Source organism: Mycena indigotica (assembly GCF_014461135.1).
Source record: "Mycena indigotica strain 171206Taipei chromosome Unknown Mind.scaff0006, whole genome shotgun sequence".
NCBI classification, from domain to species: Eukaryota; Fungi; Basidiomycota; class Agaricomycetes; order Agaricales; family Mycenaceae; genus Mycena; species Mycena indigotica.
Window position 1 is genome coordinate 3,960,008 of NW_023503005.1, and position 21,039 is coordinate 3,981,046.

Sequence of the window (21,039 nt, forward strand, 5' to 3'; positions counted from 1 at the left end):
AGTCTAAGTATGTAAGTTTATCATATTTTCAAGTTTCTGTAAACAGGCATATAAAATCTCTAATAAGTTTGCCAAATATTATCATTAGGGTCCAATGAATCCTTTCTATACAAACTTGCATTTTTATGAAGACAATACAGCTCTTGCAATGTAATTTTTCGATATAATTCTGATATAACCAGGTAAGCACATAATGGAAAATTTCCAAACTTGGGATATTTAGAGATATCATGAAAATATATCTACACACCAATTTTCATTTGAATCTACCATCATCTTATTGCACAGTAGCAGAATAAAGATTTTATATCATAGTGAAGTTGCAGATCACGAGTATCTAGCCCGAATTGGGTAGGCTTTAGGTCAAAATTTGGGTCCGAATTTTTGCCAAGGTTCCTGACTCTGATGGCTTACGAGCAGCTAAATTTTACGAACTAATCATTACATTCCATGACACAACTAGCTGACAAAGTACAGAGAGGCGGTGTATGTTGCTCCGAGGTTTCTACGAAGGTTTTTGGTCAGTGCCTTCGTGTTAGTTTGTCTTTGTTTGTCTGATCTACATTACATCATCATGTACAGTAGTCACCGGGCAGGGACCTTGCCAAAGCAAGGTTAAGGACGAGGTGATGAAACGAGACAACGTGACACATTGCATGTCAATTGTTTTGGTCAAAAGACTTGATAAAGTGTAAAAATGAGCAGCAAAACAAGGATGTTCTAATCCAAGTAATGGCCAATAAATTGATAATCTATATTCTTCCACTCCACAAAAGCACCTCGTTCCTACATCTCCAGCCAGCGGTTCCGATACAGCGGCGCAGGGCTATCCAGCTCCGCCAATAGGTTCATCATGTAAGCTTGTCTCGCAGTGATTGCTGTGCGTCTTGTGGTGATCAATTTCGGACTACGCCGTAGGTGAAAGAACAGGTCATCTGCATCTCCTGGATCTAGTGGCGCGCAGTGGAACTCGTTCTCGTCCCCTTCTCTCAGGACAAAGTAACGCTTTCCAACGCGAAAGAAAAGAGCTTGCTCATGCGCACTATCCCATCGATTGGCAAAGCCCTGGGGAATAACTCGTCCCGGAAATCCAAATGCTTCGTGAAGGATCCATCCCAAGTCGCACGGTGCGCCTTCCCATAAATGGGCTTTCCTATACTGCGCCCAATCTGTTGACCATGAGATATTGTGGACAATAGAGTCTTGCGACCATGTAGCAGTGATTTCAGGTAGCGAGTGGAGTGAAACAGGAGACGGGGCGTCGACAGCGTCGACATCCATTGGTGAGGCCTGTATAAAGTAAGGAGAGTAGACAAGTTAATTTTCGAGTACGAACGGATGAAACCTGCGTTAGAAGATGCCCAGATGTCCAGAAAGGGTATCGAGCAAGAGAGAAGCATGAGTGTTGATCCACATTGTGAAAATCCAACTCTCCAAAACAGTTTCCGATGACCACAGTGCCTAAGGCCTCGTCAAAATGCACCCAACACGAACAGCCGAGCGGCGCTTCCAACCTCGTCATGCGCGTCAATTTGTTGCTCTGTGCATCGTCTCTTGCTTGCACAGTTTCCTCTGGGAACGCATTCAACCTTCTGGTGGACAAGCTATTAACGCCCTTGCTCAGCGTGGTCTCTACCAAGACAGGCGAGGGTGGTGGTCATGATCGTTGGGCTCAAATGGCAAGCGAAGACATAGAGGCCTTCATGAACGGAGCACCCTGTGGTGTTAGTGTGGCAGGAAAGGCCTCCGAAATCAAATTTCTTGTCGAGACGGCTGTTGGTGCCAACTTGGTGGTATCAACGCGCTTCAAGAGGAGATACACCGGACGAATTGGAATACTACTGACCATATGAACGATCTCGCGCGTGGGTTTGCCGAGGTCCTTGAAGAGATGACCGTCCTTTTCCCGACCCCCCGACCACGTATCCAGTCATGACGGGCGTCAAGCCGCTATCCCGACGGCAATGAGCAAGATTGGCATTATTCTTGTTTCTGTCCTCGGTCCGCTTGCTGCCGACGAACAAGGTGTTGCGAAGCACAATTATCCAGCCTGCGTGCATGACTTGCTGGTATTCCGCATCTCTCTACATAATAGGAAGGCGACCTTGCTGAAGAGCATCCGTATTTGCTGGACCAAATGATGATGATTGTACTCTCAGAGCCTGTGGTACACATCTCAGACGGAGTCGCTGGTATGGTACTGAAACTCATCGGCTTTGGAAGTGAAAGCGTGACCAAAGGTCCCTCCCACTTTCTTTGCGGCAAAAAATCGCAAGCTAATTCATGTGCTACTGTAGGTTCTCTTGCAGCTTGGATGCAAAGTCGCGTTTTCGGCCCTCGCATCCCCAAGCACAATCTGTTTTCCTTGCTACGGAAAATTTCCACCACTTGAACTGCGCAAACATTGCTTCTTTGTTCCCAACTCAAATTTCACCCACTTGCCCTCACAAGCGCCGCTGCCTCGTCTGATCGAAGAACCAGGCGATATCCAAATGGTTTAGGTCGACTACACCGAAAGTGTTCAGTGGGTTCTTGTCGGTCACCAACATAAAAACAGACCTGAAGAGTCCCGGTGTGTATGCGACTTCTGGCATAACCTCCTTCCCAAATCCATCAAGTGGTCTGAGTATTTTGTACGTCGCAATGACAGAAACAACGATGATCCAGATTGTCTCTGTGGCGAGGAAGCGACCAGGACAGATTCGGCGACCGAAGCCATACGCAATCTCTGGCGTTGGATTTTTCCCGTCGACCTGCTGCTCATCACTGAAGCGGTCGGGGTTGAACGCGATTGGATCAGGATAACGCTATGACAACCAGTTTCAGACACAATATATGGACGCTTGGAGGAGAAAATACGAACAGATGGCTCATGCAGCATTGCCCAGATATTGGCAAGAACGGTGGTACCTTTTGGGATGGTCCAGCCACGGTACTCATCGTCCTCTGTTAAATAGTGGGCGAGGGCAATATTGCCGACAGGATTCCAACGCAACGATTCTTGCACGATTCGGTCACAATACGGGAGTTGTTCACGGTCGGAGAATGCCGGTAAACGGTCGCCATCAGGAATGAGCGTGTTGATTTCAGCAAACGCGCGTTCTTGGACTTCTGGATGAAGGACCATCGCGAGGAAGAAGGAAAGTAGAGTGGAAAGAGTCTGTGATATCGTCACCAATAAACGCTTAAAAAAGAAATCCAGAACTTACCGTGTCTGAACCACCAGCGTATACCGTTGCAGAGACATCCTTGATCAGTGTTTCGAGTTCTAGGTCGTTCTAGGTCTGGATTGCCTTAAAGCTGTTCGAGTTCAGATGTCACAAGGCAAGGCTCCGCCGTTCCAGCCGCAATGCGAGCTTTGACCATCTCGAAGGGCCTGTTCCACATTTCCAGGCCAAGTTTCCTCCATCTGGCACCGTCTCTTTTGAACTGTGCGCCAGGAAACCACGCAGGGATGTACTTCACTGGTGAATGTAAGAGAGGTTCAAATATGGCGGAACTTATTTACGAAGGGGAATGTAGTCGACCATAAACGTGCCGAAGTTAGCGGCGATGCCATGATGGAGAGACCGACAAGTGCTTGGTCGGCGAGTTCGACATATTCGTCTCCCTGTTCAGCAACGTGATGCCTGTAGGATATGTTTATGAACCCATATTGGACATGCGACACACCCATAGGATATTGAGAGAACAATCGCAGTTGTGGTGCTGATCATGTCAGCTTGCAGGCACACAGACAAGACACATACTCACCGCCTGAGATGCTGGAGCAGGTGCTCCGGCGTGTGTGAAAGGCGGAGATTACGCAGGAGGGTGTAGGCGCTGTCGACCAACGTGTCATGATATCGCGGAATTACCTTGGCTTGGAAATGATTGTGGAACATCGTGCGGTGTTTCTTGTACCAAGGTCCATATGGGAGGCCAGAAAAAAGCCACGAGAAGCCATTTCTGAACGCAAGCAGTCAGCTTGGGGGGATTGAGTACGTTATTTGGCTCACATCTCGGTTTGCATGGTCCTCACAGGCCGCGACGAGTAGATTGCGCTCCTCTTTTCCAACAAGTCAAATGCAGCCTCTTGCGAGTTGATAATTAGGATGGGGTTGCGGAAAACATTGACGTAGATAACATCTCCTGCAGAAGTTTAGCCGTAATAGCAACAGGAAGAGTTCTTTTGCTCGCGTCACCCACCAAATTTCTTCTGCCATTCAGCAAACGTTAGCCACGCATAAGCCGTGGGCATCACAACACCGTTGCGACTGAACCAAGAGATTTCGGGGCCAGGAGGCAGCGGGCGGCGCGAATGTGGACCAACCACAAGATAAAGGACTACTCCGAGGCCAGTTGCGACAGCGGCCCCAGGAAGAATCCAATTGTTTCTGAAGATATCTTGCAGAGAGTCTAAGGAGAGGAGGGACATCGGAAGCGACTGGAGCAGGCGAGAAGCCAAGTGCGTTTGCCTCTACACCCAATGCCTCTCCCAGCACGGGATTTAATGTCACTGAGGCCATTCAGTTTGAGGATACACGGATGTGCCGATCTGTCGTGGCGACGATTGAAAGATTCTGAACTGAATATCGAGCGAGGGAGTCAAGAAAGAGTCTATCAGCCATCAATATGATTACCATCAAAGAAAGTCTCAAGAAAAATGCATTGCTATCTGAGTGTCTGTGTGCTAGATACTTTGTGTGTAATGCGGGTAGGTGTAGATTCAAGTACAATGCTCTGTTCTCAGTTTGCGCGTTTAACGACTGCTCTCCGATCTGCTTCTCCCAAAACCGACTTGGGCCCCCGCTTCGCCATAGCCCACAAGAAAACAACAATCACCACGGCAAACTGCAGCCACAGCCAGGCCTCTAAGATAAACGCCACAAAGGCACGCTTCCGCTGTCCACCTTCATCAAACACAACAGACACGATGGACGACTCTGCTTTGTGCTGGGAAGGGGCGGCAACCACTTGCCTTTCCTCTTCGTCTGGCCCAGAAACCCCAAAGTTCTCCATTACGACATCAAACGCACTTGACAGACGTTTGGGGAGAGAGACCACATCACGCCTAGGTGTTGACTCGTCCACCAGCGAGGAGGCGGAAGATATGGAGGAGAATCGACCATCTTGCCAGCGGCCTGTCCGCATGAACAAAGTTTGCGACATGCGTTCATGACGTTGTTTGTTCTTCTCGCGCAAAGACCCGCCAGTGGAGAGCGCATTCAGGTCTACCGGTGGGGTTGGGGGTTCGACACTCAATCGTAGAGCGTTAATGGCGGGTGTGCTTTGGGCTCGCATAGAGAAATCATCAGGAAGGGGACGGGTACCCGGTCCTGGGGAGGGCGAAGGAGAAATATCGAATGAGAGGTCATAAATACTGCCTTGACGCGAGAGAGGAACACCCATGAACTCTCCACCGAGTTCGGCTTGCAGTGTTTGCCGTGGCCGTACCGGCTCAGAGCCAGGTGAGTTGAAATGCAAAGGGGATAGCTCAGCAATCGAGGACAAAGTATCCGGATGAGGAGTTGAGGGTCTTCCAAATCCTGGAGCTGTTCCATCGTCAAACAAGTCAAGCACAGACTTGCGCCGCGGACCTTGGCGAGGAAGCATCAAACTCGAATCGTCGTGGTGAGACGATGATTGCGAAGACTCGAGAGACCGCCGGAAGCTACGGAAGCGAATAGTTCCGTCAATGGGCGACTTCCTCCCATCTTCAGTCACAACTTCCCACTGGATACCATGCTCGGGGCTGAAGCACTCGTAAACTTTGCTGATGGTCTCTGTTTCGCGCTGAACTGCTTGGAGTTTATCCGCGGTCTCCGTTTGTTGTTGGATAATCCGGGTATTAGTCTCTTCCAACTCCTTGATCTTCGCCAACAGTTGCGAAACGACCGCAGCCTGGTTTGGATGTTCAAAGGAGTGCTCCGGACCATAAGACGCATCAAAATCAGTACTCTTTGAAGGTGAGAGTCCATCTTTCGAGAAAGGACCCGGCGGAGCGAAATCACGGACTTCGGAGTCGTCAAATGGCCATGGAGCGCGGGCGGGTGTGTTGTTATTCCTCATCGCGCGGAATTTGGCCTCTCGCTCTTTCTTCTTCCGCCAAAGCTCCTCGACAATCTTCTCTGGGCCAACCTGGGCCTGTTTTTCGAGTTGCTCACTTCGTGCCTGAGTTTTCTCCAACTCGTCACGGAGGAGGGAAAGTTCCTTCTCTAACTGCTTCAGAGCACGCCGCCCTTGTCGGTCTGTGACCTGGGCCTCCTCCTCTAACGTTTGTAGCTTCTGAAGAAGCTCAGCATTTTGGTCTGCGAGTTGTGAAATGTCGGAGGGGTGAATTGAGATTCGACGAGAGCGCCTGAAGTAGCCATGTGGAGACGGACTTTCTTGCTGGGTATCATGGTTTGTGTCATCCGAATCATCAACCAGAGAGTCATATGCCTGATCTGGAGATTCATTGGGAGAGGAGGAAGGAAAGCGGGCAATAAGAGCATCATGTTTCGTCTTGAGGGACACGTTGCTTTCGTAGAGCGACTTGCAAACGGCCGAAGTTGCCCCGAGTTCTGCAAAGCATGATGAGCGGTGAGGAATGGACAGGATTGAACAGCGCACCAGTCTCCCGTTCTCGAATAAGATCATCCGCCTTGTGTAGCAACTCAGCAAGCTCTTCTCGGGATTTCTCGTGAAGCCAGTCATCCTGTTGGGGAGACGAGGGCTGGGACTGGGTTCTACCGACCATTTGTAGGGTAGCGGATAGCGGAGAGCCGAGGTAGTTATGAAGCGACGATTCGCCTTCCTTGTGATGCAACGACGACGCATATGGTGGTGGAGGCGAAGCACCTTGCGGTAATGTTCGTGACGAGCGCCGAACCTGGGCAGGAGGTCGAGGTCGAGAGATGGTGGTGTTGGATAGCATGGTCTAATGAGTGAGGCGGAAAGAGTGTGGGGAATGGAAGTGGGTGACACCGGAGGCATGCCCCGAGGCATCAGGCTGCCTGATGCTTTACGGGCATCAGGCAAGCCTCAGGCAAATTGGCCTCATGGCAACCCCATGAGGTGGCCTGATTAGATTTCAGCAAGATAACATGCATATATATACAGTGCGTTGCCCCGGAATTTTGACCGGCCGACTACAGAACTGCGGCGCCGCCCGCCGAGCAATTTGTCCATTACTTACTGTATCGGCAGTGTTCGGTGTGAGTTCTGCCATGCAATTTATGCCTCCGTCCTCGCGTGGCTTACGCAATCTGTTACAAAAAAAACACATATATATTCAATCCCTAGTGTCAGTGCTACGCAAACTCTGTGCGGCTGCCCGGCCTTTGTCTCCACCTGGCACCAGCACTTAACACTGCGTGTTGCCCAGATTTTGACCAGCCGACATGCCGCCAAACTGAGCAAAATCGGCGGCGGACGGCGACAGGTCATCCACAGAAGCGCAGGAGGTAGTCGTACAAGGTTAAGAGATGATTAGAGTAGTCACTGGAGGGCGTGGTTAGTGAAAGAATTGAGTGTCAAACGAGTATGCATGCACGACCCCCCAGTAATCGACTTTATGCCCTCCCGCATCCCCCAACAAGCTCACGCGACCCTCGGACTCCTCCGCATGGTTAGGTGGGGATTTTCGCGTGTGGGAGGAGGGGGTAGGGCGGTTTTCGGGACTGGGGACGAAACACGAAATGGAGGAGCTAGTCCAGGCGTCAGCCGAGAGCGAATACAGGCCAAAATCACTCACCAAACATTGCCCGAGCCTCAGCGCACTAAGCGGAGCCAAGTGTCATCACCTGTGGACACACATCCCTCTCGGAAAACCAGTGCGAGCCCCACGCAAACTGCCACATTGCTTGCCATTGACCCTGGCAATGGCGAAGGATCAGCGGCGGAGACATGGTGTGGTGAGTGAAGAATCAGCCTTGAATTGACAGCGTCGTGGCTGTGGCTGCCTCTCAGCGCAACATTCGCTGATTTGAGCTTGTTTGGCAAGGTCGTGCAGCTGTAGTAGATCAGATATTGTGGCGGTTAGGGAAGAGAAATGACAGCACCCCAGGTAGGCAGATTGGCGGCCTCATGGTAACCATGAGGCCAATCTGCCTAAGGCTCGCCTGATGCCCGTTAAGCATCAGGCAGCCTGATGCCCTGGGACATGCCTCCGGTGTGACCGTCTGAGAAACAAAACAAGCGTGATTTTGTGGTCACCCCTAAACGATGATTGCATATGTGTGCGGCGAATTTAGCTCGTCAAATTCAAGAAAGAGATAAGCTCTATCTTCCATTTGTATTGTAATACCCAGAGGCCGCCACAGAGATGCAAACACAAGCCGAACCCAAGGACGACGATCCAGATTTACACCAAATGAACATTGGTCACGTACTGTCACGTCGTGGGAGCTCTAGACCACTTGGCTTTTGCCATCATCCTTTCTCAAGCCAACGACGCGTCTGTCGCGCCATGGACTACGAATCCTCCGACATTCTTGGGTCCAACAGCCCCCTCGTTCGCGCCCCACCTCCATCTCAAACGCGGCGTTGGACCCCAATTGTCGTCTGGATCATTGTCCTGGCTGCCGCATATGTGGCAGCAGTTTATGCTTGGGATGCTTTACTGAAATGGCGGGAAAAGTCATATAGGCTGTATGCCATCTACTTTCTGGCCTATTACACTGACTTACGCGTTCTTAGCACCATGCGTCGGCGACACGGAATCCCTGACTCTGACCATCGCCCCTTCAATGTGGCACATGCTGCGGTCTTACGAGCGCGCCGAGAGCAGGAAGTTGCTGAAAATAGAGTGCATCGCGTTGACGTCGACCAACTGTACGAGGAATCCGATCGTAGACAGCAAGCTACATCGGAGTCAGACATGCGGCAGCGTAAAAGTATGTTAATGATTCTTCTTTCGCACATCAGTCAAGCCTCATTTCTAGATATCTTTCTCAATCCTGAGCCTGTGTGGACTAATCCAGGACCCACTGCTGTTCCCGGTCGATTTAATCCATTGGTCGTTGAAAACAGATTCGCTTCATCGTCCAACACTCCGGTGTACGTGGCGACACAGCTTCTTGATCTATTTTCTCATCTTAATATAGGTCCTCTCCGTTCGCTACCAACTTCGCCGAGCGTTATAACCCAAACCCACCTCCTCCACCTGTCGTCCGATTTGCCGACCCAGTGCAACCGCCTTCTCGCCGTTCTAGTTTGTTCATAAACAGCAGCCCACGCAAACATCAGAAGCGAACTCTCGATGAAAACGATGTGGAAGCGGATGTACCTGAGAATCCAAAAAAGACACGCGTCGAGGGCGACGAGTTCATTGATGGTGATGAGGAAGCCGAATGGGTGTCCAACCAAGGAAAGCGTGGGGAAAAACGGAATCTACGGGACGACGACATCGATGACGCAGACCAAAACGAGGACGATTCACCCAATCCTCGGGTCCGTGGGAAACGTGCACGCAAACAGAGTCTGTTAAACGAGGATGTCTTAATGACAAGCGACGAGGATGCGAGCGACATGGACGTGGACGAGAAAGCTCCCGCGGCAGTCCGCGGCCGAAAACGTGACGCAGTTTCCAGCTTTGGACCAGAGGACGAGGTCGATGAGCTGGACGTCCAAAAATCCAAAAGAAAACGGCGATCAAGAAAGTCGGATATTGTCCCTCAACCCGCGGCTCGTGGTCAGAAGCGAGACCGTGATCTCGAAGAAGACGGCAGTGACGGAGAAACCGGTCGTCCTCGCACTGAGCGCAAAACCAAGAAGCGGGGGAAGAAAGGCAAGGAGGCGGATGAAGAAACCAGTTCAGTCGAGGATTCTGGTGTTAGGGCTCGCCGCAACATCGGAGAAGAATGGGAGAGTAATGGAGTTCGATACAAGATTGGGCCAAATGGTCGACTTCGACAAGCATTGGTCAAAAAGGCGGCTCGGCGTTTCATCATGGTAGGTGTTGATATAACATCGCTTTTCACAGAACTAACATCCACATTAGCCTTTAGACTCTCAACATCCAGACAAGAATGCCAATCTTGAAGTTTGTATCGAAACATGGTTGACTGAAGACGAGTACCAAGATTTCAAAACACGCCATCTGCTTGCTTGGCAGGATTCTCCAAAATCAACGCAAGAGCCGGAGACCGCTCCTTCGACGCCGTCGGCCGAAGTTGTGAGTGTTTTTACCTAGTGTCTGGACATTACTCATTTTGATGACCCTCAGCCTTCCACTCCAACCCCAACTGTTCCCAGGGGCAAGGATTTGTTGTGGGATTCTCCAGCATCGCCAGTTCCATCCTACATGCCTAGTCCTGCTGAAAAAGAAACCGGCCGTTACAAGTCTCATTTCCGGCAGACCATTGCAGGCGATCTGGGCACTATCCGTGTAAATCCATTCGAGAAAGGCAATGCTCTACTTGTTACTGCTCAGGCCCCTAAGAATGGCTCGCGGCTCGGTCGGCGGATTGGTGCTGAACGCGAAACAAATGGGCTTGCGGACAGTACAAACAGCGGAATTCGACCCAAGACGTTCTCGAAATGGGAGAAGCAGAACCTAGAGGCACAAGCAATGATGAAAATCAGGGAAGTGAATCAGGCCAAGCAGAAGGAGAAAGAGCTAAAGGAGAAGTTGGAAAAAGAAAAAGAAAAGGCAGCGGCAATTCCGACACTGACTCTTACGGCTCCATCGGCAGAGCCTTCCAAGGCTGCTACTTCCACCTCCGGATTCTCGTTTGGGTCAGCTCCCACGACCACAACAACTACCCCCACTCCCACCGCCACAACTTCTTCTGAAGCCTCGAAGTCGTTGTTTGGACCGACACCGGCCTCAACTGCGCCAACCGCTGCTGCGAGCGACAAACCGCCACAAGCTATAACAACAAGCTTGTTTCCTCCAGCAAGCACGAATCCTTTTGCTAAACCTGCTGCATCCCCAACGGCTTCAACTCCAGCCCCGGCTGTAACGAGCGCATCTGCTGCGAGCCCTGCTGTTACACCTGCTTCACCTTTCTCGTTTGGATCAACCGCACCAGCAAAGGCGCCGGAGCCAGCTGCTGCAGCCAAACCGTCTGCATTCTCTTTTGGCTCAACTGCTCCAACTTCACAACCTACTCCCGCAAGCCAGCCTCAGCCAGCTTCAAACTCATTGCTGTCTCGTTTAGGGGGTGAGGTCGCACCTAAACCGGCAGAACCGCCAAAATCGTCCAGTTCTCCTTTTTTCAACAAGCCCACAGAGCCTGCGCCTGCTCCCGCTCAATCAACTACCCCCATGTTCTCATTTACGAAGCCGGGAGATTCGGCGAAATCTTCGTTCAGTGCTCCACAAACAACAGCCACTGCTCCTGCTACTACTCCGACGCCCATGTTCTCATTTAACACGGCCACCAAGGCGCCAACTCCCGCTTCAGCCAAACCAGCTGAAGCACCCGTGACCACAACAACGCCGATGTTTTCGTTTACCAAGCCTGCTGAGCCTGCCGCTGCCGCAAAACCGGCTTTCCCTACGTCTACCCCGGCTACTTCCTCGTCATCGCCGTTCTCTTTTGCAAAACCAGCCACAGAGCCTACAAAATCCGCGTTCACAGCTCCAGCTCCCAGTCAAGGGTCCGCATTTTCGTTTGTTAAACCCGCGGAGCCGGCCAAGGCGGCGTCTCCGTTTGGTGTCCAGGCTGCAGCGACTCCCACTGCGACGGCAACTCAAACGCCTGTTGATGGAGCACCAAAGTTCAATTTCGGTTTCACGAAACCTGCGGCTACACCAGTGCAACCTACTTCCTCGCTGACTGGTGCGTTGGGATCAGATTCTGCAGCACAGCCACCATCACAAGCCAAACCTGCGTTTTCATTTGGGACCCCAAAGACGGAGGACAAGCCTGCTTCGACAACGCCAGCGGGAACACCGTCGTTTGCTTTCCCCGCGGCTAAACCAGAAGAGAAGAAGTCAGCTTTCGGGTCAACGACCACGACAAACAGTCCGTTTTCGTTTGGCAATCCCACAACAACTACGAGCAGTTCTTCGCCATTTAGCGCACCTGCAACGACAACATCTACGAGCAGTACTTCACCGTTCGGTGCACCCGCGGCAGCGACAACCGCGACTGGACCAAGCTCAGCAACGGCCACGAAGACCGCGTTCTCGTTTGGCACGCCAAGTGCGACTCCGGCCGCGACTCCGGCTACGACGGCTACTCCTGCATCGTCTGCGCCAGCTTTCAGTTTTGGTGCCCCCAAAGCAGATGTGGCATCAACAACACCAGCAGGGAGTCCCGCCACGACATCTAATATATTTGGAACGAAACCGGTTGGAGCACCTTCCGTTTTTGGAGCCCCCAAGCCTGAAACAACTGCTGGTAATGCTGCCCCTGCTTTCGGTTTTGGCACAAATACTGCTGGCTCCTCGGTATTCGGGAGCAAGGCTGCATCACCTTCGCCATTCGGGGCCGCGACCAACGCAACTTCAACAACAACCCCCGTGTTTGGCGCCAATACCGGCTCGTCCATTTTCGGAGCGAAGCCAGCTGACTCGACCTCGACCACACCGTTTGGCGCGGCTGCGGCTGCTGCGGGTCCGAGCGCGTTTGGGTTTGGTCAGCCACAAAAGTAGAGAGCTACGATAGGTAGTTCTGCATGCCCTCCTACGTTTTTTCCTTTCGAGCATTGATCTGTAACATCTACATCTACATACGCACATCCTCACACACAGCAAGGCAAGTACAGTCAGTCAGTCAGTCCCTCGTATTTTATATATATTGCATGGGTTTCTTGTTCCATATCTTCTGAATTCCGTTGGAGGTGAAGGACTGAAGACTTCAAAATGCAAGGTGAATATCAAATAGTAACGCCTGGTTGGCCCTAATGTTGGCTTAAGCTTCGATGCTATGGTCCTAGTCTGTGCCAGTCCAGGCTGCATTTAATTTTCGGTCAAACTTGGTCACGTTGTGTGTCATCACCTTGTCCAAAACACTGCGTTTAAAACTTGGTTCGAATACATGCGGACTGATGCAGTACTAATGCAGTGAGCGCTTGCCAAGTGAGTCAAGCGTGGAACTGAAGTTTGGTCAGCCAGTCTGTGATGGTGTTGACTTGTGGAACCCCTCATGCACCTCAGTTTCGTTGAACTCAATCTCGAAATTATACATCGTATCTGCGAGGAATTGGTCATCAACGATGTCCTCTCCCTCCGTCAGGTGCGTGCTTATCCACAGTCTGCACAATTCTAAGATCCTATAGACTTGTCGTTCCATGAACTCCGCCACAAGATCGAGAATCGTTTGGATTCGCCGGTTGGAGATTCTAGAAGCACAATGGGCACTCTTGCCTTCATATGCTCAAGGCTATCGACTCCTCAGGTCTGACGTCCTTGAAGCCTTAGTTTTCCGGCTGACTTCGGTCGCGAACAAGTGGGCTCGCCACGATATGACTCCAATCAAGTCCGTCTCTCTGGTCGTCCCACACTCAATAACATGGCTGCGCATCGTCGATGGCCGATATGTATTTGTGGCGTATTCTGACCAAAAGGTCAGCGTTCTCGCGTGCTGGGATTTCTGGTGGCTGCAATGTGGTGATATCAACCCAATCGCTCTTGCCTTTCTGCCGGGTTGTGTTGATACTGCACAAGTGGAGATGCAAGAGAATGGCGTTGTTCTAGCACTGGGACTTGATGGCGAGTACGTGTGCAGCTTTCTTTTGTCTTTTACGGCGACTAATGTCGCAACAGGAACCCCAGTGTGCTCGTAACCACACTTCAGGAACAAGAAAATAATACGTTTGCGTTCTATGAGCTGGCGCGAATCGAAAAGTCGTCACATATCCTGATGTTAAAGGGCTCGTTCCTCGGCTGCGCTATTCGTGATGGTGCCAACCTCCCTCATCTGGTCAATTGGAAAGACAGTGCTATTCGTGAGGTCCCGGAGCCCCCGGGTGGGCTCTCTAACCTGGTCAGAGCGGTATGTCGTTCAAGTTCTTATCAGAGTGATGCCACGTAAATTCATTGTCTTCAGAGTGTCCCACATCTAATTGCGCTATCTGGCGAGGCTCTCGTCATTGTCCGCTCGATCGGCGTCGAAATCTATCACTGTCCGACAAACGGCCCCATCGTCTTCGTTCGCCATATCACGGGTTCTACTATCTGGGAAGCTGTTGCTACTCCCATTACCCGTTTGCAAGCCACACAGCTGACATTCATCACCCGTGTTGGTATAGAAACTTTGACTATCGACGATCGAGCGTTGGACACTGGCACTAGCACGCAAACACCGAGTCTGGTTTGTGTTGCGCGAGCACCTTTGTGTCCTTGTCTCGATCCCATGTCTTCATGTTGCTCCATCTACCATGCTGCTCCATGGTACGGACTGTGTGTGGGTGACTCTGGCCGTCGATGCATGTGGATATCGACGGCCAGAGTTTCCGGAAAGGACTACTCACCGCCATGCTTCGTGTCTGCCCGGTTACCTTCACCTTTAGGAGAACCATCAGATCATGCCGAAGTCATCTCGTGGCCTATGAATCCAAAGAACGGATTAGCGCTCTGGGCGCTGCCCCGGTTCGATTTCAATGAAGCTTTCGGCATAACAGTCGTCGGGAACTGTTTCGGGGAACTGGAGTTCTATGACTTGGACGAGCATCTACTGCCATGCCTATGGCTGTCTCGACACCCCTTCTGGAGATCTGAACATCAATTAACGAAGGTGTTGTCGGTAAATATTCCATCTTATTATTCGTCATCTGCCACTTAGCATTGCTTAGTCATCACCCCTAACTCTCGATGTCCTTCCTCAACCAGTCGCCTCTTCGCCTGAATCGCTACCTGATTGCACGGCCCACTGGTCGCAAGACCCTGTTGTCAAAACCCTCCCTTGGGAAGGGGATTGGACGAATTATAAAAGCGCACATCTCTGGCAAGGTATGCCCTGCGACTACGCGTGGATTTTCAGGGAGGCGTTCGGATTTCCGGGCCGAGTCATTCCGCAACTCTATGGCCAGCGCTGCCCTGACGAACCTGAACAAACGCTCTTCTTCCGTGTTGGCAATCGTTACTTTGTACTCAGGGAAGACGAGGAAAACGAGTTTCGCTTTTGGCCACTAGTAGCAAATGCACCACAAGAAGTGGAGGAAGAGGGGGACACGATTTCCAGCTGGGGGCCCAGCTCAAAACTGAGCACAACACGTCGTACGGCGTTTACCTTACGCCAGGCCTACATAGCTGGCCTGTACCAAGAGGTGTTTCTCGACCCTTGTACTCGAAATCGCTGGCTGGAAATGAAGGAACGAGGGGGGTATGTAGAGTGGCAGAATCTCAGCTACCAGGCAGTTGGCTCTTATTTTGATTAAACTGTTCAAGTACTAGTAGTATATCAAGTATTTTACATATGGATACTTGTGCTTCTCTACCTTTGCTGAATCAGCTCACTGGCAAACTGTTTGACATTCGTAGCATAGAATCCTTAGATTGGCGGGGTAAAATCATTTTTTGCGCTCAGACTGCCAACGTACTACTCTGGCAGATATGCTCAGATATGAGGATTTTTACTCTCATGATCAACAAGGTTACCGCCGGCGTATAACAACAACAACGTCGCATTCAAGTTGTTGTACTAGTAATGCAGTTCGGTTTTGGTCCAGTTCCAGACGGACCCCGCTACGCTTTCCGATTCGGGACCACTGCGGTAATTCTATCCCTATCCCTATCCCGCACTCTGGGCCATGTGAAGTGAGTCATGCCACGAGTGGCGTACTCCCGACTTGTACTGACTCGTCACGGGTTGTTGTTGACTCCCGCTTGCCGCACATGCCTCTGAGAGACCTGAGTTCCATTGGAGTCGTTTATTATTTAAGATAAGATGACAAAAGACATCAAAATTCAAGGACAATATCAAAGGGTATGTAACGCCGACTAATAACGCCTGGTTGGCCCTAATTCTGGCGGTCGATAGCCTTTCAACGCCGGGACGGGTCCATAATTATCGAGGTTCTGGCAGTAGGTTCGATGCTTGCTATGGTCCTGGTCCTTGCAGATTGTGCCACAATAGAGGGTTGGGAGCCTCTCTGGCTCAGAGTCACAGACCCTGCAAGTCGTAGGCTCCTTATATTTTTCTGTCAACCATTCCCATGTCTTCCTCTGAGGATGACGACGCCAATAAAAGGCTATACCGCACTTGTTAGCACAGCGTTGGTAGGCTGGACATTCCCGGGCATGGCGGTCCCAACCTCTGGTCTGACATAAGGGTGTGCAATACCGAAATTCTTTGCAGCAGCTGCATTCGTATCGTAAACCTCCGGCCACCCTCTGCTGACAATGCTGACACGGTTTTTGTTGAGGATCAGGAATAGGAGGCGGGCGCTGATCCCAATTCTCCTGTGCAGAACGCGTAGCCATGTCGAAATATCGCAGAGCCGCTGTTTGCGGGTCCGCTGGTAGAGGACCGTTATCGTCAATCCGGTCAATAACATGCCTGCAATTTCGACAGGCACCCTTGAGGAATGAGCGGAACTTGTCCCGATTGTACGATAACATGTTACGAACGGCATCGACGAAGAGGTTTGCAGAAAGCCCATAGATTTCGAGGCCATTGATTAAAGCCGGGTCAGATTCAAGAAGGCTTTCAAAAGATCAGATCGGTGATGGTATACTGTATGAAGCTACACTCACTATAACAAGGCGAGGATCTCGGCGCATTCGCCGATGAGTCCGGAATGAGGTTCATTTAGCTCTCTTGGGGAGGGCGGCTCGACGTTGATGTTGGCGAATGCGGCCTGCAAGCTATCCTGAACAATCTGTCGTGCTTGTTCCTTGCAGCGAAAGATCATTTCATTGGTGGCCAAGTTCGGGAACAGGCCCATAACATACGTCCAGCTGCCGTCTGGTCTGGTCCTCGTTCGCCACATCAGGCAGGCGGTGTTTGGCGGGACTTCCTGATTCCCGTTGAAACGCTGCGACAAAGTCGTGATCCATTTCTCGTAGACTGCCAGGATCCTCAGATGTATCTCACATAGCTGCTTGAGAGTCTCCTGTAGCGTATAAGGGTAAGGGTCTGTTTCGGAGACAATAAACCCTGTGTCTATGTCAGCGAATACATGATTCACGAGAGGAAATGTCTGACCCAGCGCAGTATACAAGTCAGCAATCCGGAATCGCAGCCCAAACTGCCCTCCAACGTCGATAGACACGAGTTGCTGGGTATTTACATGAACAATCCGAGTACTGCGCTGCTGCCTGGACGCAGCCATGGATGAACGCTTTAGGCGGTAAATTGGACACGTACAAGCAAGTCGTAACAAACCGGGGTAGCTGACTATCAGAGTTTGCCCCTACGCAAAGGCTGAGGCGCTCTTTCAAGTACATCTCTACCTAATTGTGCCGAGATCACGATTAAACACTTGATTTCAGGTGAGCGAATACATACCTGGACGGAGGACGCTGAGAACGCTTTTGGGTCATGGATTGACAGCTTGGATGACAATTGAGCTTGCTGATAACTAGGCAGTTGATTTGGAGCATGATGCACTCCTGTCGACTGGCGATGACTAGTCCGCTGGGAAGTCGAGCCGGAAGGACCAGGGCCAGGGCCGCCAACAGCTTGCGCATAAGGACTCGCATATGGACTTGAGCCAGGCGGGACCCCGGCGTATGAGCCTGACCCGTATGGATATCCTGACATTCGATCAGGTTGGATGCTCGGTGGTGGATTGTGGCCCCCTTTATATAGCTGCAGTCCGAGTCTCTAGTGCCGTAGATTCCTAGAATCTTCGCCGACAGCCCTTCCCATGTTCAGCAGTACTAATAGTTCGTGCCGAGCTCGTCTCCCTCAGCTGTCACCCTATTTCCAGCCACACTTTCCAAACAAGTCCTCTATCACTGATCTAGTAGCGCGCCGGCGCCAGAAAAGCTCGACTCGTCATACTAGTAGCAGCAGCTGCACGACGATGTACTGACATGTTGTGTCGACCGGAGCCCTTTGTTCTCACTAGTCATCGCAGGGTCATTGCACACATGATGGACCCACAGAACTTGACATAAGCTGACGTCTGATAGAAGTGTCGAGTAGGATTTGGGTCTAGGTATCCGGTGGACTTGGTTCAGTTTGGCGCGTACTAGTAATTCGCCCTGACGAAGGCAACGCTGCTGGCAAACCCACTGCCAGTGCGCTCAGTGCAAAGACGTCTAAGTATACGTGCCAGTAAAAGATCATTGCTTGCATGTATCAAGCCTGGAGCCAGGTAGCTCGTTGGAGATTGGTGGCTTATCATAGATGCTTCGTCTTCATATCGGCAGCTTTTCGTGGACTTCAGTCAGAATCATAGAAGGCTAAGAAGACCAGTGCTCAAGTTTATCGCTGTTGAAGGTATGTTCATTGGCTAGTCTTGACTTATGCGTGCACGGCCCCATCGGTAGTAGTTGCTCCAGGGAGAGATAACCATATGTCCGGGACTGTTCTTCCCAGTTTATACTGTGCCTTTTTTGGTATCGGTGCGATTACAAGTCGTGACTCGTAGTCGTGGCTTTGAATACTGCGCGTCAAAGATTCGTCAGGTTCTCGAACCTGTTGGGGTTCGAGGTTTCGGCGTTATGTGTGACATGTGTCACGGTGACACATAGTCTCGCCATGCACCTAACAGAGCTGGATGTTGCCATTATCCACCACATCTTTGAAGAGCTCCCTGTCAAGACTCTTCTTATCCTGCGCCAGGTGCGTTGGAGTCAGTCAAGCGTGGACAAACCAACATCAAGGCTAGACATGTCGTTCTCTGCGTTCCGCAACATACTCCAAGATAGTTTGGATTCGCCAGATGGAACTGCTGGAAGAGCAAGGCGCGATCATACCCTCTTATGCTCAAAACTATCGCCCGCTCCAGCCCATTATTCTGGAAGCTCTAGTTTTGCGACTGTCATCGGTTGCGGACAAATGGACTCGTCAAGATATGGCCCCGACCAAATGCTCATCACTAGCAGTTCCCCGCTCGATAACATGGCTGCGCATAGTTGACGGTCGATATGTATTTGCGGCATTCTCTGACCAAAAGCTAAGCAGTATTGCGTGTTGGGATATGTGGTGGTTGCCCGACGGCAACATTAATCCAATCGCGGAAGCATTCCTTCCCGGTCGCGTCAATACCGCTCAAGTAGATATGCAGGAAGACGGTATCGTGCTAGCGCTAGGGCTCGACGGCAAGTAAGTATTAATCCTTACCAGAGTCGCGCTCAAAAATGGGTAGCAGCACAAGCGTTCTGGTGACGACGCTACAGATGCGACACAATAAATTCGAGCTCCATGAACTGGCGCGTATAGAACACTCGTCACATATTCTTCTGCTGGAAGGCCCCTTCCTTGGCTGCGCTGTTCGTACCGGTGTCAATGTTCCTCATTTGGTGAACTGGAAAGATGGGACTTTTTGCGAAATTCCTGTACAACCGGGTACGCTTGAGAGCCCAGACAGAGCGGTATGCATATCTCCTATAGTAAAGTGCTAGCTCATTGTGCTAGAGTGTTCCACATCTAATGACGATTTCCGAAGAAATCCTCGTCATTGTGCGCTCCACTGGTATCGAAATATACCACTGTCCATTGTCAACAAGCGAACCCATCGTCTTTATCCGACATATCGCTACCTCTCCCATCTGGGAAGCCGTCGCGACTTCGAGAGCCAGTTCGCAAGGCATACAGTTGACATTCATCACACGTGTCGGTCTCGAAACTCTAGTAATCGACTCGCGAGTGCTTGACACCGGTAGCGAGCCCCCAGGCATGACTTGTGTCGCCCGCGCGCCATCATGCGGTTGTTGTGGTCCCTCTACCACATGCGATTACATCTACCACAGTGCTCCCTGGTACGGACTCTGTGTCGGAAGCACTGGTCGTCAATGCATGTGGGTATCTGTTGCCGAAGACCTCGGAAACAGACGCTCTTCTCCGTGTCTTGTGTCAGCAAGGCTTCCTCCAGTTACTGGTGGACCTTTGGACAGCGCGCAGGTTGTCTCTTGGCCAATAAATCCTGAATATGACATGGCGCTTTGGGCACTGCCCCGGTTCGATTTCGATGAGGCTCTCGGGACTACCGTCGTTGGTAACTGCTTCGGAGAGTTAGACTTCTATGACCTAGACGAGCATTTGAAACCGTGCTTATGGCTGTCTCGGGACCCGTTCTGGAGATCTATTGATCTCTTGCCAAAGCAAATATTGTCCGTAAGTAACTTGAAAAAATCAACTTCTCCACCTTCAGGCTGAAGTCGTGCAGGAATCGCCCATACCCCTGGATATTCTTCCTCAACCAGTCGCTCTTGCCACCGAGTCGTTCCATGACAGCACGTCCCATTGGTCACAAGACCAGCTTGAAGACCTCGCTGCCTGGTCGACGGATTGGGAGCATTACCGTCAAGTCCACCTGTGGCAAGGCATGCCCTGTGATTATGCATGGCTTCTGTCAGAAGCCTTTGGTTTCCCAGGCCGGGTTGTTCCGCAAGCATACAGCGAGCAATGCGAAGGCGAGCCTGAGCAAATGCTTGTCTTCCGTATTGGTCAGCGATACTTCCTATTGACTCAAGGCGACGAGAACATATTTCGCACATGTCCCGTCGATTTAGGACGCCAGAACTTATTCACGCACCTTCGTGGTCCTAAACTTGTAACAACACGGCGCACTGCAATCACCGCAAGACAGACATATATATCTGGTCTCTCAACAGAGGTGTACAATGATCCAGACCCTCGAAATCGCTGGCTGGAGATGCAGAAACGCGGAGGATATGTTGAATGGAGCAATCTGGAGTGCCAATTTGTCGGGCAATATATGGATTAGAATACTTGCATTTCCTTACTGATCAAATAATACTGTAGTGTTGTTCTCCTTTCCTTGTGGGGTAGTCCCCTGCGTCGGGAGGGAAGTCGACGGGACTCTCTACCTACCTCAGATGTCGATGAAAAAAAAGAATGTTCTCGGTCAGCGTGACTTGTTTGCCCAAGTTCCAACTCAACCTCTTCCAACTGTGAAGAAGTTGCAAGAACTCGTCCTTCGCGACGATGTAATTCGCATGTGGCCCTTGGTCGCAGCCCGCTTTGGATAAAGTGAGTCACCACCAAA

General features: G+C 51.0%; 6 protein-coding genes across 6 annotated transcripts; 3 read left to right on the top strand and 3 right to left on the bottom strand.

Annotated features, from left to right (window-relative positions):
• Positions 1-2,444: 2,444 nt before the first annotated feature.
• On the bottom strand, positions 2,445-4,417 carry MIND_00769700 (O-methylsterigmatocystin oxidoreductase; the record flags this gene model as incomplete). Its single annotated transcript, XM_037364389.1, has 9 exons — positions 2,445-2,807; positions 2,864-3,160; positions 3,210-3,278; positions 3,322-3,459; positions 3,509-3,629; positions 3,673-3,708; positions 3,754-3,948; positions 3,999-4,131; positions 4,189-4,417. The coding sequence occupies 9 exons, from the start codon at positions 4,415-4,417 to the stop codon at positions 2,445-2,447; spliced, it is 1,581 nt and encodes a 526-aa protein (XP_037220033.1).
• Positions 4,418-4,728: 311 nt separating this feature from the next.
• MIND_00769800 (uncharacterized protein) lies at positions 4,729-6,898 on the bottom strand (the record flags this gene model as incomplete). Its single annotated transcript, XM_037364390.1, has 2 exons — positions 4,729-6,545; positions 6,595-6,898. 2 exons carry the CDS (start codon positions 6,896-6,898, stop codon positions 4,729-4,731), a joined length of 2,121 nt encoding a protein of 706 aa, XP_037220034.1.
• A 1,479-nt stretch (positions 6,899-8,377) lies between these two features.
• MIND_00769900 (uncharacterized protein) lies at positions 8,378-12,568 on the top strand (the record flags this gene model as incomplete). Its single annotated transcript, XM_037364391.1, has 6 exons — positions 8,378-8,613; positions 8,662-8,858; positions 8,907-9,021; positions 9,069-9,915; positions 9,965-10,138; positions 10,190-12,568. The coding sequence occupies exons 1-6, from the start codon at positions 8,432-8,434 to the stop codon at positions 12,566-12,568; spliced, it is 3,894 nt and encodes a 1,297-aa protein (XP_037220035.1). The 5' UTR covers positions 8,378-8,431.
• Positions 12,569-13,061: 493 nt separating this feature from the next.
• On the top strand, positions 13,062-15,294 carry MIND_00770000 (F-box domain-containing protein; the record flags this gene model as incomplete). The annotated part of the gene is made up of 5 exons (XM_037364392.1): positions 13,062-13,151; positions 13,195-13,631; positions 13,682-13,910; positions 13,965-14,660; positions 14,710-15,294. The coding sequence occupies 5 exons, from the start codon at positions 13,062-13,064 to the stop codon at positions 15,292-15,294; spliced, it is 2,037 nt and encodes a 678-aa protein (XP_037220036.1).
• An 813-nt stretch (positions 15,295-16,107) lies between these two features.
• Positions 16,108-17,657, bottom strand: MIND_00770100 (uncharacterized protein; the record flags this gene model as incomplete). Its single annotated transcript, XM_037364393.1, has 5 exons — positions 17,367-17,657; positions 17,226-17,311; positions 16,613-17,176; positions 16,267-16,562; positions 16,108-16,217 (listed from the first exon to the last, which is right to left on the bottom strand). Exons 1-5 carry the CDS (start codon positions 17,619-17,621, stop codon positions 16,108-16,110), a joined length of 1,311 nt encoding a protein of 436 aa, XP_037220037.1. The 5' UTR covers positions 17,622-17,657.
• An 897-nt stretch (positions 17,658-18,554) lies between these two features.
• On the top strand, positions 18,555-20,757 carry MIND_00770200 (uncharacterized protein; the record flags this gene model as incomplete). Its single annotated transcript, XM_037364394.1, has 5 exons — positions 18,555-18,650; positions 18,697-19,133; positions 19,177-19,402; positions 19,446-20,144; positions 20,197-20,757. The coding sequence occupies exons 1-5, from the start codon at positions 18,567-18,569 to the stop codon at positions 20,755-20,757; spliced, it is 2,007 nt and encodes a 668-aa protein (XP_037220038.1). The 5' UTR covers positions 18,555-18,566.
• Positions 20,758-21,039: the final 282 nt, after the last annotated feature.